This window comes from Schistocerca nitens, chromosome 3 (genome assembly GCF_023898315.1).
Source record: "Schistocerca nitens isolate TAMUIC-IGC-003100 chromosome 3, iqSchNite1.1, whole genome shotgun sequence".
NCBI classification, from domain to species: Eukaryota; Metazoa; Arthropoda; class Insecta; order Orthoptera; family Acrididae; genus Schistocerca; species Schistocerca nitens.
In genome coordinates, this window is record NC_064616.1 from 771780940 (window position 1) to 771800509 (window position 19570).

Below are 19570 nucleotides of genomic sequence, written 5' to 3' on the forward strand. Positions count from 1 at the left end.
GCAATGATAAACAAAGCAAACATTGCATTATATCTACAACAACAATTGCTGAAGTTGACATTTCACCATAAAAGAACCCAAGGAATTTCACAGAGTGAGAAGGAAGTGACAGATGAAATATTAGCATTTTTGCAAGATGAGTCAGTGGAATGTGTGGTGTTGAATATGATTAGTACATGAGGAGTACAATGATGCTGATACATGCATATCAAGTGAAAGTGATACTGAAACAGGTGTTGAGCCATGTATTTCATTATCTTCGTCAGGCAGGGAGCCACAAATCCTGTGTCCAGTGAAATCTAGTAATGGATAATTATTGTCCAAGAAGTGGGTACTAAATGTAATTATGTACATAGAAGGTCATCCACAGCATAGTGAAAAAACGATTATGAACAGATTTTGAATAATTCTGCAGCAATATAACCATGCAGTGTATAAGAAAAACTACAGATATTCAAGGGAGGACAAGGGGCATTTGTTACAAAAACTATGTTTGCGCATTTCGAGGATGCATGATACAGTTTACTGGATGTGCATGATAGTGACCTACTACATTATGAACATCAAATTGCACATGATGTAGATTACAGTGATCTCCAGGAAAGCAGTGGACGGTTGCATAACTTCAAACAGTGCTACAGAATTGAAAGATGTAAGATAATGAAATTTCATACAAAGCATCAACTTGATGATGCACAGCAAACTGTGGAATTGGCCAAAAAATTTGTAGCTGAGATGAAAAAACTTATCCTGTCGTTCAGTAATGAATTTGTTTTTAACTCTGACCAATCGGGATTTGAAGAGAAAATGCATATGAAAGGAGACCCTGGAAATATAGGTATCAAGAGAGATGTATCAAGATCAACTAACATCACCTTAACGGATTCATATACAATTGTACTGACAATATGGATGGTAAATTGGCTGGGAAGTTTTATTGTTCTGCAAACAGTGGAAGTGCTCTACCCCCTGTGATTCCTTCTCATGTGCATGATCTTGCATGAGCAGTAGGGAATATTTACACCACAGCAAGCAAGAGTGGGAAAATGGGCATAAGAGAACTACAGCTTTTGTATGAGCACTGCTTTTTGACCACCAGCTGGTCAAAATAAATTGCTTTTGCTTGACTCCTGATCTGCATATAAAAATCACATTTCTTTAGAGCAAACTGTTTCTCCTGAAAAGTGTGTGACATTGCAGTTCATACCACCTGAAACCATTGGACAAATTTGTCCTGTGGATGTTTGTTTTTTCCGTGCCTATAAAACACATTATCGCACTATCTGCAGCTACTTCTTAAAGTATAGCCAGTTTCATGATACGTTCCAGGACAGGCTGTTTCTTATTGGGTTGTGTGCCATCAAATTCCATCAGTTCTCATCACCCCTTTACACAAGTATGATTTTATGTGAATTCTTTAAGAGTGGATACCTAGCTGAACATATTGCATGGTATGTACCTCCAAAAGAGTTTGCCTTCAGTCTTGATGATGTGAACCTTTGTGATGAGTGTGGCACACCATTCTTCATTTGGTGTTCATGGTGCAACTTAATGGTTTGTTTTGAATATTTTTTGAATGTCAATGGTGGCCATTTTGTGAAGTGTAATACATACATCCAATAGAAGGCTGCTCTCTGCAAATCCAAGACACTCATTTTCAGTCACCCTCTTGATGCACATGGTAAGTCATTGGCAGCTAATAATTTTCCTGTCATAATTGTCAACATATCACTTTCAAATGAGCCTTACTAAGATCTCACATGCAAGAGGTTTCTTTGTCCATACTCTTTTTGACCACAGGAAATTGCTATGTACAGCCACCAGAGTAATGTAGGGCAAAGTAAATTTGCATTCTCACTGCAGTTCAGCAGGGTGTCCTGTGTTTTGAGTCATAAACAGACAATGTGTCTCGTGAGCACTGTTCAGTACATCAACATGCCTCATAGTATCATTTCAAGTTGTGTGCACACTTGTCACTTTGTAGTAAGAAAGGCTGTGAATGAAGGAAGTTGCCTTCCAAATTAATGTACTCTACAGTGAAGTTATTTGCACATTCAGCCCTATTATGAGACACAAAGCATTGAAGATAAGCCTCATATTGCTCACCAGAAACACCAGCCGATAACCACTACTTACAAATTCATGCACATAGTTACCTCAAGGAGAATACACTACCTTTCGTCAGACATCTGTAAGGGCTATGATGACCCAGGTATCCATTACTAACAACAGTATGAAATTCTCAGCACTGTGGTGCATGGATAATGTGGGCAACGGGTCACCTTCACTGATAAGTGCAGGATTTGTCAGACTTTTGATGATCATTATAGAAGAGTGTGGGAGTGGCCAGCTACCGATGACTCTCATGTGGAGTTCCAGTTTCAGCAGCAAGTTGTGTCAGTCACGTTTTTGGCCAGTATCATGTATAGGTTGCTAGATAGATGTGTCTCATTATTACCAAGGGAAATTTTAGGGCAGGATCCCACTACTTATTGTCCAACTCGTCAAGCCAACATTTTGGTATTGTGTTTGTCATTCGGTATGATAATGCCCATGTACATTGCATCCACATTGTGAAAACGAATCAGTTAAGTGTAATGGCCTGTGGTACCTGCTATCATGAACCCAATTGAGCACATTTGGAATTGGTGGAAACTTCCAATGTACCCTCACAGGAACCCTCAGGTGGAACAACACTGTCCCAGTTACCCTGTGGACAACATGCCAATGAGGATCCAAGCATTTTACTGTTCAGTAGTTGGTTTGGGGGAAATGAGGGGTGGTCTAGCAGGGTAAGGGGATGGGGTAGTAGGTGTAACAACATGGTATTTAATGTTACCCGAAGCCTATTTTGATTTCAAAGATGTTCACCTTCAAACAGGCTGACTTTATTTTGATTTATTGTTTTGTTTTTATTTCAGAGTAAAGGTGTTATTAATTTCATAATGCTTACACCCTTATTCCTTGTCCCATTGAATCTAAGCCCACATACATTAGCTAATATTTAGGGAGTGCAAAACTTTTTGTGAGTACCTAGTCATGTTGAGGTGTCCACAAAGTGTCACTGTTGGAGTGCCCTTGGCCAAGTGGTGTACTGAGGTAGTCATTGATGTGTGCATTGGAATAACAACTGTTTGTTTACAATGGTCGCACAAAGTAATGGGCTCTTGGACAGTTGAGCAGCAGCTCCAGTGAAGTGGGGCCTTCTGGAGCAGCTGATGGGTGTCAAATGGCTGCAATCCTGGTGAACATATGAGAAGGCACTGTCTGATGGCAGCAGCAGCAAACAGTGTGATCTGAAGCGGAGGCTCGAGAGTGGTTAGCAGCTGTGTTGGAATCTGAAGTTGAACTGGCTGTTGAGGGGCTGAGCAGCAACTGTGGTACAAAGCATAGGCTTGAAGCTGGCTGGTAATCAGTCTAGTATCCAAAGCTGAACTGGCCATTGAGGGTCTGAGCACTGACTTAAGTACCCATCAGCGATGAATACAGGTGGGGTGTCACGTGGACACAAATAGGTGCTTGCGACTGCAGTGCTGTTTACCATAACCTGTGCATCATGTATTGGTATGGTTTGTGCCCCCAGACACTTTAGTTGGCTGCAGGAGGCTTAGAGGTAAACAGCTCAAGTGACTCTACTGTTGACAAACAACCTCCTGAGGTAAGGAAGGGACCATACCTGGCCCGCAAAGCGTGTATCCACGAATGTGGTGGCTGAATATGCAGTGGTGCAGCTCTGCATATACCACAGCTATCATTGTGAAAAACCATAACTTGGACATTCTTAAAGACAGAGCATCGTGATTTGTTGTAAAATCTTAAGTTGCTCTCAAAGTTTTTTCTATTATGCCAGAATTTCAGTGTGTGCTACACTCATTGTTTGTAGAACATCAAGGCAATATTCAAATTCTGCCCATGTACAGGTCAGCATTGCAGCATTAACAGTTCTGATTGCTTCACTAATTCATGCACAAAGGTTAGCAGTATCATTGACACATTTTCTATGCACGATTCTTGACGCAACCCCACAAAAAGAAATCTAGTGGCTTGACATTGGTAGAGATAAGGGGCCCTCAGCAAATGTGTAATTTATCACATTCCGCTTGTTCAAACTCCATTGTGGGGTTGCATCATAATGCTGGAAGATGGATGGCAGCAGTTCTTCATTCTGTGGTAGCAGCAACTGTTGGAACATGTCCAGGTAAATATTTCTTTTTATGGTTTTCTATTCAAAGGTAAATGGGCATATCATCCTATCGTACATTCAGCCCATACCAAACATTAAACTTTGGGCTATCACAGATGTGTTCTTGTTCTTGTGTGCTGTATAGGTGTCTAGAACTCAAAATCATAATTTTGAGGTGAGTCACATGTCCAAAAATGTGAAATATTGCTTCATCTGAAAATGGGTACTTTTTCGTGTAAGTATTTTCAGCATCTATGGAGGTCAGCATGCAACATATGACTGCATACTGTAGAAGATGATCATTTGGCTACAATGCTTGGACCACTTGCATTTTGTACACAGAAAGACATAACCACTTATGTAAAACTTTATTGGCAGTTGATATTGCTTACTGCAATTCGCATGATGCATGATGAATTGACTTCTGAGGGCTGTGTTGAAATGCAGCATATACTCTGTCAACACTTGCTGAAGACACTGGGGAACTGCCAAATCATTGTGCCAGTGGTGCCCTCCTATACTTGTCAATAATTCCACAGTACTGTTGCCACAGATTTGGGTTCTACATACCACATGACACATTGCATCTTCTCCTGCTCTGTCGCCATTTTTACGCACTCCAACGCAAATGTGCAACAAGGGACACAGGAAAAAGAAAAGAACATTGAGAGCTGCTAAACATTTTACAACAAACTATGATTCTGTATTTCTAAAAATTTCCAATTTATGTTTCTTGGAAATTTCAGAGGGGATTTGCAGACACCCAGTATAATTCAAAACAGTATTCAAACAGTAGAGGGAGATGAGAAAAGTAAGATGGTTGAGAAGTCAATGCAGTGGTGATGCTGTCTAAGAAAGAACAGTTTTAGTTCTCTTGCTTTCCAGAAGTACTTTTTCCTGCCACTCCCTTGGTCTTAGATTCACTCTTCTACTCCTGTGCTGTTTTCATCCTCTTCTCCACTTTCCTTCATTTCGTTACCTGTTCTGTAGCTGCTCCATACTCATTCTACACTGTGTTCTCAGCCCTTCCTTCCTTCTTCCTTTCCTAGGATCTTACTGTATTTTTTCTGTCTTTTTCTGCCTAGACTGTTTCCCCTATGTTCCCAAATTTTGATTGTGACAAATTTGTTTACAGTAGTTTCATTTTCAATCTTGGAAACCACTCTTGCGTATTGACTTGGTCTGACTTTCCTTGGTTTGCTCTCATAACTCTTCAACTGCCTTTTATAAAATAGTGCTCTGTTAACTTAACAAGAAATTATTATTATCTGTAGTCTGACAGAATTTAACACCACAAGCATTCTGCCCTTGTCTGTTTTTTCAAATTTTGTATCACTTTCCTCCCTCTCATCATTTAAGGGCCTGCGTGACTTAGCTTTTATTGACCCCATTTTCCTTTTTACCATATTCTCTTCAGTTGCAGAAAAACGAACACGTGGTTTCAAAAGCTCAGTGTTTTGCCTTCTTTTTCATTGTACTTGGTAAGTATAATAATTTTGTCTGCCTGTAGTGCTGCTTGATTTTTTTCTGCCAGTTTTTGGATGTTGTGTTAGTGCATTTGTCTTTGTCACTTACAATTTAGTAAACAATATGACCAGTGGAAAGATCACCACCATTCAATCGCAGTCTCACTTGCCTATGTTTCTGTTGTTTATTCTGTGTAATTAATACAGATACATTATAGATTGTTTACTCAATGTACATGTTCCCGTATATGAAGAGCTGAGAGCCAGAGTGAACAAATCCAGGTTTCATGTTTTTGGAGCTGATGCCATCTGTGGATTTTTTGCTGAATTAAGTGCTTCACAAAACTGTTAGCTTGGTCTAAATTCCTCATAATGCAGTATAATAACAGAGTAAAGAAAACAGTCTCTATAAAATCCCAATTCCCTTACAGCCAATCGGAACAAATGACTCGTATCATGTGATGTAAACATTCAAGATGGCTGACATAATGCAATAAAATAGTGACATAGTTACAGAAACAAGGAAACATGTGCAAAATAGTGATCAGTGAGTACAAAATACTAGAAAAAGGAAAAGAAACATGGACCAAGAGTATGTTAATTCAAGTGAGAAATGTGTATCTGTGAAAACATACAAAAAACAGAGGTCGTAAATGTGGCTTGCGATGTTTCATATGTTTGTGCAATACAAATTACAGGGCACGAGTACACAGTACATTATGGTCCATTGGTGATTTTGACCAGTAAAATGCATATTTTTCAGGAATGGTTCATGTAATGAATATTAAGATTCGACGTGGAAATACTAATTGAGAAGATGGTCATAAGCAACATTCACTTGATTATTACGTCAGAGGGGTGCCAATGAAGTGGGATCATGTCTGTTATCTTACCGCGATTCAGTAAACACAAAAACTGACCATTTAATAACATATTCTGACATATTTGGTGGAAAAAACAGTAAACAGTACATAGCTTCCCTGTGGGCCTATCTTGTCCACCACCCTCAGTTTAAGATAACAGATCAAAAATTTGTAGAATCAGGTTATTCTTTCCTCCCTAATGACAGGGTCTTCAGTAGTAATGAATCTGCTGAATGTAAAGCCCAATCTCTATTTTCAGTTGATGATTATGTGGATCTCATAAAGTACTGCAGGACAAAGAACCCTTTTACAGAAAACAAGAAACAGTCCAACTTTTTTGATATCAAAGATAATACAAAAATGTAAATTTTCAATGTGCAAGGAAACGGTAGATGGTGGAAAGGCACAGTGGTTCCAAATTAAATGGATTATGTTTGAAGCATCTGAACCCATGAAAATTAAATGCCACTTTACTACATGAAATAGAAAGCTGAAAAATTATTGGTGTTTCACCAATGAAAAGGGGCAGAAACACTGTGAAGGCCACATTCGCTATTCCTTCCCATGGTGCCTGCCACCAGCTTATAAAAGAGCAGTTAAAATAACTAAAACTAAATATGAAGACCTAATGTCTTTGTTACCTTATATTACACCAGCTTCTTATCAATTTTTCCAGAATTTGGAGATGGAGAACTAAACAGCAAGAGTGAGTTTGGAGATGACCCACATATGCTTTTTCTAGTTTGACTTCAAAAACTTAGAGCCATAGTGGGTCATCTCCAAGGGTCTGAAATATATATTACTTTGTATTATTATTTTTAAGACAAGATATTTGTTTTTTAGTTTCATGTTGCAAGTATAGTTTCACCAATGTCTACTTTGCATAATAATACTAATAATTTCAAATAATATGCATTCAATAAATCATGTGATGTACTAAACTGTAGATAAATTTTTCTCTGTTTCAAGAAAGTTGCATTTGGCCCACTCTGGCTCTCAGTTCCACATGTGGTCTGAGGGAAATTTGAGACCAGTAGAGCACACACATACTATTTCTCAGTTTCTTTGGTTCACAAGGTTATACTTCACGATGCAGGAAACTGAAGGCTGTAGGAAAATTGTATGATGAATATGGTCCAAACTAAACCTTTAATGACCTAGATTTAAAGAGTTTGTGACATTTTTGATATCCTCTTGTGGTCAGATTAATGTTTATTAAGAATCTAACTATAGTGATGGTGCCGAACACAACGAAAGTACATTAGAACATAACAGAATTATGTTAGCCAACTTCGAAAAGGGGCAGTTTATGGGTGTGCATGGCACTATATAGACACTGATTTACCTGCCAGTACTACGCCCTTACAGGCCAACCACACTTCATCTACCTTGAAAACCTACCAGACGTACAGCTAGTGCAATTATCAGTACACTGCACTCCAAAATGTCAATTCTGCTCAGTTAAGTTTTCAAGACAACCATACTTGGGGAATTTTAATATCACTATGAATGAATAGCAACAAATTATGGTAGAAGTGAACTACATTGTGGAGGCCAAGAGCCCTATGATTAAGTGGTTGGGCATTCATAATTACATCGAAACAAATTCAAAGATGGCGCTTACCAGTATTCACAGAGCTTGCTCAAACAGGAGTGTGCTGCTACCGGTGGTACATAGGCCTCAAATAAGAATAAGAGTTTGTTTTGAAAATGCCGCAATAGAATTACTCTATGTTGGGGAGATGCCAATAGTGATCTTTGGCACACGGGAGTTTTTGCACCTCACCAGGATAATCAGGAAAACCATAAATAAATAATTTTATATTCTTGAAGCAAATAAATTCCACAAATTGTGAGTCACGACCAAAGGATCATCGGCAACGGCAATATTACAACACTTGAATAGCTAAGAGTTTGCCAGTACACCGCGCTCACCTGTCTTCAGGCATGGAAGTGAACATTGCACATGCCATAAGCTTTGTTCATTAACTATTCGTGTCTAAGCCTCTGCAGGTTCTCAGCAGAAATATACTTAGACACAGTCTTAAAGTTCACTGCCTGTGCGAGTTTACTTAGACAATGTTACTATCACCGTATGTGCCCAAAGCAAGCTCATTGTGCATTCAGGACAGAGCAATACTCGACAGATGTCTTTCCCACTCAGCTGCCAAGCCAGATCTCTCCTAACAGTGGCACATTGTGCCACTTATCACAATTATTGGTGGCAGTGACATGAGATACCATGGTTTACTAGATATTAACTCTGCTTGTAATTATATCATTCTCTACTGTTTACTGACCTGGAGACCAACTCTAAATGTTACTTTAACAAACACTCTGACTTTGCTACAGTCCACCCCAACAGAAAGTAAGGTGGACTATTTTTCCTGCGGGCAGTGTCCACTGATGGACTCGTCCACCAGAACTGAAGTTAAGGCGTAACCACCCTCATAAACTGTGTCTTAACTTCTATTGTGGGTTCTTTCTCGGTATCCGTGCACCTGCTACTCCCCTTTCCAGCCCATGCTGGCTCTACCAATTGTGCTGACTGGTACTATTAGGAGCTGCCAGCCACATCAGCCCCTGAACGCACCATCTGGAACCCTTGCTTCCAGCCACCTCAGTAAATTCTGACAGACTCTTGGAATTAAAGCACAAATATCTGCATTATATGCACTCCAATTGTTACGCAGTGTTCACCATTTTTGGTGTAATAAAATACTGCATCAATTACCGTGTTTTCCAAATAATTACTTTTGTTAATTATTATGCCTAATTGGGTAATTCATTTAATTATCCACTGGAGTGTGCACAGTGTTCCGACAGTACAGTGCCACATCTCAAGATGGTCCAATAATCAAGGTATATTGGCTGGTGAAGGCACAGATTTCTTTTTGTGGAATGGTTTTTAAGGGAAGCCTCCAGTTTCCATGTGTTGGGTCAAGATCATTTGTCGTATCTGTACCTGTTACTCACCAAAGCCAGATTCTTTTTATATGTTTTCATTCCCACCCTTTTCTAACAAATGCTTACATGGTATTGCTTTTGTGTGTGTGTGTGTGTGTGTGTGTGTGTGTGTGTGTGTGTGTGTGTGTGTGTGTGTGTGCGTGCGTGTGTGTGCTATTATTGTATGTCCAAGAAAAATTAACACTTCCTGCGTGGACATAATAAAATGAGTTAAATATGTAGCATACTGTCATGTATGGCTGCAAACTGATGTTCCAGTTTCACTGTAGTTTGGCTCATTTTGTGCACTAGTGAAGTGTCAATTTCTGTTATATCTCTAACACATGTGACTTTTCACATATTTATAGGGGAATTGATTTCTCTGTGCCAGTATTACTAATATTAACTGCAACCACCGTAGATTTTTTTAGCTTTTTTATGTAATATGGTTGAAAAAGATACTATTACTTCTTTAATACTGAAACATCAAATAATTTAAGAAACAAGGACGAGCTACAGAAATATGGTTTATAATTAGATTTGGTACTTCATTCTCTAAATCTTGTGGAGGCTATGAGTTCTACACTTCTGCATATTGTTACTTGTTGCCTGGTGTGTGATAATGGCTGTAAGTAGTCTAAATGAAATCACTTGTAGACCATACTTATTTTCAGGAAGAAAATGTGCACATGTCTTATAGCCCAAATAAGTTTTTTTGTTATTTTATAAAGCTTTACTTAAAACACAGAGAAATGTTTGTTATCACATGCTTATGTTTACTGTTGGTTCAGTAATTTTTTTTCATTAATATCAGGACCAAATGATTTTGGAGGATAAAAAGAAGTACAGAATGAAAGGTGGATGCACAGCTTTAGTTGCCCTGTTTATTCTGGGCAAGCTATTTGTGGCAAATGCCGGAGATTCGAGGGCTGTTCTAGCGAAAAATAGAACAGTCGTTCCGATGTCACATGATTTCACGCCAGAATCAGAAAGAGCACGAGTAAGACACTTGGTATGTATAGCACATTAGTTGAAATTATAATTCTCATTCATGATAAACCATAAAAACTGCAATATTGTATTTTCCAGTATAAAGAATTACTTTTTATATATTTGCATTTCCTGTATTATTAGAGAAAATATTGGCACTAAACTACAAAATTTGTGTATGGGTAGAGGAAATTCAGTAAGAACTTCAATTTCTTGAGCTCATAATGATTATTTTAATGCCATGTCCCAGAATATAATTAGAAAGCAAACCAGGGCAATTCACAAAATAATTTGAGGAAGAAAATAAATATGTTGGGTTCCTTGTTAATATGGCATTGCTAATAAACTACATATTTCAATTATATGAGTTGTTACACATCTAATGGCATGAAGCATGAAATACTAGCAATGCTCCTTGTGACTTTTATGATTTGGCCTCAGTTGCTGAGAGTAACTGTATAATATCTGATTCTGACTTTATGTCATTAAAAGTAGTCTCTGCACTACATGTTTCGTGTTTGAATCATCCTATGCTTAAAATTTTCTTCTTCATGAGTGTTCTGTAGTTTTTGAAATGCTGTAAGTAATTTACTGTAATGGCATTAGCAGAGTGTGCTATAATAAAGAAAGATGTAAAGCATGAGTTTAATAGAGACAACTCCCCACGTCCACCACCATATAGACATTCCAGAGCTCAGTTGCTGATGGAGAAGCAAATGTCATTGTAGCTGTACGACAGATGGTATTCTGCAAGCTTCTAATGCCTCTTCAGTATTGTCAGCTTCATGGGCACATTCAGTATAGGTCTGCATTTATTCTGCGAGTGTTCCAGGCAGAAACAGAAAGCGGAGGGACTGCAGAACCTCATGATGTACTGCTATACTTTCTCTGCCCTCATCAGTACTGTCGTGTGGAAGGCTGGCATTCATCACGACTTTTTAACTGTACATTTTGTCCTTTAAATTTTACATTGTGCAAGATGACACTTGGGTGCAGAATGCCCCAGTTGCCTACTGTGGCAGAGACACAATGTGTTCTCTGATGAATCTTGCTTCCATGTAGATTCCAGTTAAAGTCACAGTACGGTTTGCCTCCATAGGAATCAGTGTGGTAGTGATGTGTGACTTGTTGGACATCAGACAATACCATAAATTCCTGAATCTTTAAAGAACTGAACTCCCATGTGTAAAAACAGCTTCAAAGTTCTGGTTACCTTACAGATGAGTTAATATGTTAAATATTTGACGTTAAACATGCAAGTGAGAATGTTTAAAAATGGTTTGAAAGCATGCTTAAAGTTTTTGGAAGTCGCTAAGTGCTCTCATTATGAGATGCTAGGTGAATATAGTCTGGGTAATTTGCACTCTATTTTAAGTAAAAGTAAGTTTTTCACACATCTAAATGTTTATGATGTCATATCTCCTGAACTGTGTGTTGTACAGTAATATAATTTTACAGGTACATTCATTGATATATGAACACACATCAAAAAAAGTTTTGCATCACCATCGTTCCGAGAACTACTGAAGATAGACATTGACTGTAGATATTGTATCACAGACACAGTCGCTTTGACTGTCCAGAGATGTCACTAATCCTACATGGCTCGTGTTGTCTGTAGTTCAACCATGCCTAGACAGGCAATACTGCAGTTCGATCGCATCCGCATTGTTACTTTGTGCCAGGAAGGGCTCTCAATAAGGGAAGTGTCCAAGCGTCTCGTAGTGAACCAAAGCGATGTTGTTTGTACCTGAAGGAATACAGATAGACAGGAACTGTCGATGACATGCCTCGCTCAGGCTCCCCAAGGGCTACCACTGCAGTGGATGACCGCTACCTACGGATTATGGCTCGGAGGAACCCTGACAGCAATGCCACCATGTTGAATAGTGCGTTTCGTGCAGCCACAGAATGTCATGTTACAACTCAAACTGTGCGCGATAGGCTGCATGATGCACAACTTGGCTTCTGACGTCCACCACTCAGTATTAGCATCATGTTCTTTTCACCGATGAGTGTCGCCTATGCCTTCAACCAGACAATTGTCGGAGACGTGTTTGGAGGCAATCTGGTCAGGCTGAACGCCTTAGACACACTGTCCAGCGAGTGCAGCAAGATGGAGGTTCCTTGCTGTTTTGGGGTAGCCTTATGTCGGTCTGACATGCGCCGCTGGCGGTCATGGAAGTCGCAGTAACGGATGTACGATACATGAATGCCATCCTTTGACCAACAGTGCAACCATATCGGCAGCATATTGGCAAGGCAGTCATCTTCATGGATGACAATTCGCTCCCCATCATGCACATCTTGTGAACGACTTCCTTCAGGGTAACATCACTTAACTAGAGACTAAAGTGGCCAGCATGTTCTCCAGACATGAACCCTATGAAACATGCTGGGGATAGATTGAAAAGGACTGTTTATGGAGAATGTGACCCACCAACCACTCTGAGGGATCTACGCCGAATTGCCGTTGAGGAGTGGGACAATCTGGACCAACAGTGCCTTGATGAACTTTTGGATAGTATGCCACGACAAATACTGGCATGCATCAATGCAAGAGGACATGCTACTGGGTATTAGAGGTACCAGTGTGCACAGCAATCTGGACCACCACCTCTGAAGGTCTCGCTATTTGGTGGTACAACATGCAATGTGTGGTTTTCATGAGCAATAAAAAGGGCAGAAATGATGTTTATGTTGATCTGTATTCCAATTTTCTGTACGGGTTCTGGAACTCTTAGAACTGAGGTGATGCAAAACTTTTTTTTATGTGTGTATATACTGCTTGCAAAGTGTGTCATTAATGGAGTTGCTAGTAAAGAAGTAATACATTGAAATGTCACAGGAAAGTTCCTGTAGAATGTAAATACTTTTGGATTAAAGGAAACCACTAACCACAAAGCAGCAGCTTTGAGTTGTCGATAGGCACACACAAAAGATAGAAAACTTGCTCGCAGGAAGGACCGATGTGGGAAGTCAGTGAAGGAAGTGGTTAGTTTCTTAGTTGTGGGAGGTTAGGTTTCAGTCAGTTGGTTGGAGGTGTTGGTCAACAAGAGCAGAAATTCTTTCAGTGGGAACAAAATAACCACCGACAATGGGGTGTCCATGATTTTTGGGTTTATGAATTTTGGGGAGCATTTAGAAGGTAGGTGACTGGGGTGGTGTTATGGTGAGTAGGGAGTGGATTCAAGTGAGAGGTTCTTGGAAGGGCCTGTAGATTTCAGGAGAGATTGGAGGTTCTGTTGGACTTACACGATGAGATCAATCTGGCAGAAGTTGTAGTGGAGGAGACAGCCAGTCAGCAGAGGCCTTCCTTCAGGCAGTGGTTGTGACCTATCATGACAGTGGTAGAGCGCCTCTACCTGCAGGGGCAATGATTAGGTCAGCATCTGTTTTGAGGTTGTAAATGGCTGTCTTTCCTTCTGCTGAAAGGTCAGTGTTCTTTGGAAGGGACCTTGGGAAGGTTAGGTAGACCAAATTGGAGGTAAGGTATTTCCAGACGCTGACTGGGGATAGTTGGGAGTTGTGTGAGAAGTTGATTGGCAGGGGGGGGGGGGGGGGGATGGTCGTAGTTGGGTAGTGGTATGAACTGGGAGAGGCAGTGTTCAGTGTTGGGATTAGGTTGGCTTTGGTTGGAGGTATTAGTAGCAAAGAAGTGTTTCCACTGTAGGGATCAGGAGAAGGAGAGTAGCTCTTTGATTAGTTCAGCATACAGGGTGTCTACGACCCGGGACAACCGGGAGATCCGGTAAAAACCCGGGAATCTTTTTGTGTTCTGGGAATTTTTCATTGTTTTAGTTTTCAGTTAAATTTTTGTGATTTTGACTGGTAAGAACCAATACTCTAACAAAAAAAAAATTTACTGTATCCCGCTTCTGCAGAATAATACTGCAGCAACAAAACATGAACGAGAGAAAAAAACTAAAATAAAACTTAAGTCGCAAAGAAAATGCGACATATACAACAACAAAACACAGTGCTCATACAAGCGTCTGCCAGCAGCAAAGTGTGTCAAAGGCTTTAGGAAGACTGTGCAGTGCTTCTTAACAACAAATTGCCTCCAATGAGCGTGAAGTGACAGTTTTTTACATTAGATTCGTTTTAATGCAAGATCTTTTAATGTTTCACACGTACGAACATGCGAGCTTCCTGCATCATCTTAGCTGCGCAAGTGCAGTGACGCCTGTTATCTGGCGCTCTCTGGCAACTGCTGAAACGTACCTTTCTAATAGGTCACGGAAAAATATTGCGAATATTGCTTTGAAAAGCGTTACTTTCAAAGTAAATTTCCTTTTATGTAAGATAAACTATGTGAGAGAGTGTACGACGAATATCTTAAATCACAGAGCGTTTGACTCTCATTTAAAAATCAACTCTTTGGGGATGACCATATGAAGAATTTCGAGCCCAGAAGATCAGACATTTACGTCGTTATTAAAAAATTTTACTGGCACATTTATGTGTTGTATGGTGCGCAAAAAAGATCAACAATATATGTGGAAGCTGAGCTTCTCTTACAGCTTATTAATCTTAGAGACCAATATTATATGTGATAGCTTTTCTTTTCTTGTAGCAACAATTGTACATTAATTTAAGCTACTAATTTTTCTTATTTGTGTGTTCGCGCTACTTGAGAGTGATCTTGCTTTTGGCTGACTACATCACGTGTCAAATGCTGTCATCAGCTGGTGAGATCAGGTAACATGAGCTGTGACTGGCTTACAAAAGCGCGTGGCAATCTCGATTTTAATGCTTGGGAAAGTAACATGCGCTGTTTGGTGGAATTCAAATTTATACCTTCGTAACACGGAAATATGCAGTGTATATGTTGCTGCACATCAAAGATCTTTCCAAAACGTGTTTTTTCCCCCGAGTTTCATCTTCTGAAGTGCCGGGAAATTCTATGCCGGTGTATAAAACCATAAACCATAAAAGGATTGATAAGTGCCGAGAAAAAGTATACTGTCACTTAACACGGAAAAAGTGTATTTTCACCCGGGAGAAAGTGTATTTTCAACCGGGAAATTCAGGAAAAATCCGGGAATTATTTTTCCTTGTCCATGTAAACACCCTGGCATAGTTAAAATTCGGTGTAGGGCTGAAATTAGGAACATCTTAACCAATGCTCTTCCAGCCCCTTCTAAAGTGGTGTTCTGTAATCCATCCAACCTACACATCATCATAGTCCATCCCTATGCCAATCTCACTCCCAAACCCTTGCGACAAGGATCATGAGTGGCCACTACCAAACTGTTGTCAAGAACAAAGTGGACCTCATGGTGGCACAACACGGAGTGGAGCACAACATGCCCATTTTCAGTGGCTGCTTCACGGCCTGAGCCATCTGGATCCTGCTCTCCACCACCGGTTTCTCCAAACTGCGCAGATATCCCTCACTCCCATAATAACCCTGGTCTCAGTCTCAGGTAACCCTCTGTCCTCACACCCTCCATGCAACATTTTCCCCATTCCTCTGTCCTTTCAACCCCTCCCAATTGACATCCCTATCTCGCCTTCAGTGTTACTACTTCCAACAGCTGCTACAGTTATGCCGGCCCATATACATGCCCTCTCTCCCTCATTCCTAGCTGGCAAACGAGCTGTGCCCCTTCGTGCCACTAGCCACCCACCTCCAGTCCCTCTCCCTGCCTCCTGCCTCCCTCTCCCTCTACCCACCCTACTCAACATTACCCCCACGACAACCAGTCCACCTGCCAAAAAATAGTTTTAGTCTAGCTGGCATCACATAGGGGCATAGGCGTGTGTGTGTGTGTGTGTGTGTGTGTGTGTGTGTGTGTGTGTTTCATTTTACTCTGACTCATCAAAGGATAAGCCTGAAAACTATCAAGGTTCCATTCTTTTGTGTGTGCCTACCGACGACTCAGTGCTTCTGCTTTTTGGTGAGAGTCTCCTTTAAGTCAAATGTATTTATAATAAATTAAAATGTCATGTCTGATGCTGAAGTTTTACTGCATGAACAGGGAAAATTTAGTAACTGATAAACTTCTTTGCTTTCATCATTTTGTGAAGCTGTCAACGTGAAAAAGTTTCATAAACATTTGAAATTAATTGTAAAGTTTCTGGGAAGTCGCTTAATGTTCTCACCCACAAATACTGTATGAATAAAGTCTAGGTATTTGCATGCCATCAGTTATGCTTGCTTAAGACAAACGCACAGTTTCTTACTGTAATACTTGTCTTATTGTGTTAAACTTTTAACATAATACTATACCTCTTCATGAGTAGACTATGACGACATTTAAAAATATTTAATACGGTCAGTAATTGTGCAAAATATTGAAAATCAAATTTTTCTCCAAGGCATACCCAGCTCATTGTCCTGCATGATAAGGCATGTAACCATTCATTTTTCTAAACCAAGGAAGTTCTGTGGTGTAGACACAATTTTTTTGACCTGAAAGGTTATCTGACTATTCCTTGGCTGAGCATATATGGGGATGTCCCTTTGGTCGTTACTAATTCCATATTGGTGTGACATGAGGTCACGTTCGTATCTACTGCAAGTGGCTCTTTTTAATGGAAGCTATTTCCTTATTGATTAATTTAGTATACATGATGATGAACATTTTCTGTTTAAAGAGTTTGATATCATTTACATATTTTGAATTTCATCTTTCTAAAATAAATTATGTTTTTCTTACTGCAGGCTGCCCTGAAACCTGAGCTGTTGGGTAATGAATTCACACATCTAGATTATATTAGACGACCAACGATGCACGATTTAGGGAAGAAGATTTTGTATCGAGACTCGTTCATGAATGGATGGGCATACAAAATCGTTACACGAGATGATTTAAAATACCCTGTTGTTGTCGGTGAAGGAAAACGGGTATGTTCTTTTTTGTGTATGGTCAATCTATTTTCCTTCTCTGCAGCTGTGCAGAATTATTGTGTGAGTTATTTGGTTTGAAGTAGTTGTACACAAGTTCTCCATTGAGTCAAAAATGGAATATTGAGTGAAATGACTTCACAAATTAGAGATTAATCAGGTCCTAATGTACTCTTTGAATATTTGTCTATATGAAATGAAATGAAAAATGCATCCTAGTGTATCACATCATGTGGAATCATTAAAAGAACTTGGGATCCAGGTGTGCTACTTTGTAATAATACAGAATGGTCCATAAGTGTGGAATCACCCTTCCAAAACAAAAACAGGACGAACAGAAATTTAAATTCAAGTAGTATGAGAAGGGAGAGGGAGAAAACGTGATGCTGTAACCACCCTCTTGGGTGGAATTCATAATTTTTCAGCGGAAAGACTATCATATGATATACAAAACAGATAAATAATTACTCGATACAAACAATGGTCCTTTAATTTGAGCATAACTATATTTGTTTACAAGTTAACTCACATTGTGTGTGTGTGTGTGTGTGTGTGTGTGTGTGGGCGAAATTATTATTTTTGATGTACAGCTGACCTGTTTCCTGCAAGGTGCGACGAGTACTGCCCTCTGGACTCGTACTGAATGTTGCCAAAAGAGCAGTTGATGTTGCTTCGTCCATAGCAGTTCTTGTTCATCCAGCTTATGATTTGCCTGCGACAGAGAAAATTTCATGGAATTTCACAAGAAGTTTCATCGTTGCACTGTGGGTAATGGGTGATCTGTCTAGGAGGCATTGATCCTCTGTGGTAACACGGGTGCTCCTCTCTCCTGATATCAGGACGATCTTAATGCATTCAACATGTGTTAACAGTGTCAGCTTTCACGTCACCTGTGAGAAATAAACTTCAGTCATAACTTAAATAAAGCTGTTTTCACATGAAAGGCTTAATTGTTTTTCTCCTGTTATTCTCTATCTGTTTGGTATGTCACATGGCCCCCTTTTCATTTGAAAATTACGAGTTCCGTCCAAAATTGCAGCTTCAAAATGGCTACCATGCTGGTAGCATAGCCTGTCAGATTTTCCCCTTCTCCCATCTCCTACTGATTGACTTTAAATTTCTGTTTATCCACATGGTTTTGCTTTAGAAGTGTGGTTCCGCATCTGTGGAGTTACCTCTACCCTGTAGGTTTGATATTTACCATGCACAAGGCCACAAGGCAAATGAAGTCGCTCTTCAGGATTTTTGGAGTTTGTCTATACTTAGGTGTTAGATTGGTTGTGAATGCTAAAAAGCATTGAACATATTTGTACTGCAGCAGTCTGTAAGAAGTGAATATTTCATGAAAAACTAATTGCGTGGAAACATACATAAAACATTTTGAAGCTGGAAAAAAAATGTCCAAGAATGAAAAGAACAAAATTATGATTGTTAGTATGACAATGAAAAAATTCTGTGTGGTGTATAAAACACGAAGCAAGGACAGAAAACATTCATTACAAAGAGAGAAAATAGGCAGATGTCCCTATTAGAAGGCAGCAAAGCAACTGTGAAGGTTAGCTATATTGTGTCAAGCAGCAGATCCAGCAATCGGGTGGCAACATTGGCCATTCATATAAATTGACTCTGTCATGGTAATGCCTGTAAATAATGTATCACAGCTATCACAGCAAAGTTGTTATATAATATGGTTTTCACACGTGGAATGTAGCTTTTCGAGCCAGGACTGTAGTTGTTTATAAGGTTAGTGCTTCTCTGTGACTTGTTAGAAGAGATACAAAGGATTTGGGGAGCCTAAAAAAATTATTATGGAGCTATTGTTGGTGCTGTGTGAAATTTATGTCAGGAGAGGTTATACGGAGTCTTTACAGGTATGCGAATAGATATTGGAAAGGATGGCTTGTTGGACAGAGGAAATGGAAACATAGCAAGTTTCTGGAGTTATGAAAAGAGTTGTGTCTTATAAGAGACAAAGATGTCTGGATATATCAAAAAAGGAAGAATCAAATTATGTGTAGGGTAAAAATTTACAACAGAAACTGGAAACCACATTAAAAACAATCATTCAGTGAGGGAGAAGGGGAAATAAATTGAATATGCCATAAAATGTGGGAGGGATGAATTGTAGATAGCTGGAAGTTGGGGAACAAACTTACAGCAAGATGGTGGGAAGAGAGAGGATGCCTGTGCCTCTACACAGTGTCGGCTGGATGCACGATGCTAGGAGTGCAGTTCAGCTGGTGGACTAGGGTGAGGTGAAGGTTTGTCG

General features: G+C 39.7%; 1 protein-coding gene across 2 annotated transcripts in view; it reads left to right on the top strand.

Moving 5' to 3' along the window:
- The window catches only part of LOC126248775 (protein phosphatase 1H), a 174464-nt gene that overhangs the window by 99652 nt on the left and 55242 nt on the right, over positions 1 to 19570 (top strand). For both annotated transcript variants that reach the window (XM_049950143.1, XM_049950144.1), the window contains exons 4-5: positions 10273 to 10470; positions 17119 to 17301. In XM_049950143.1, coding sequence (XP_049806100.1) covers positions 10273 to 10470; positions 17119 to 17301 — 381 coding nt within the window. The remainder of the gene's footprint in view (positions 1 to 10272; positions 10471 to 17118; positions 17302 to 19570) is intronic.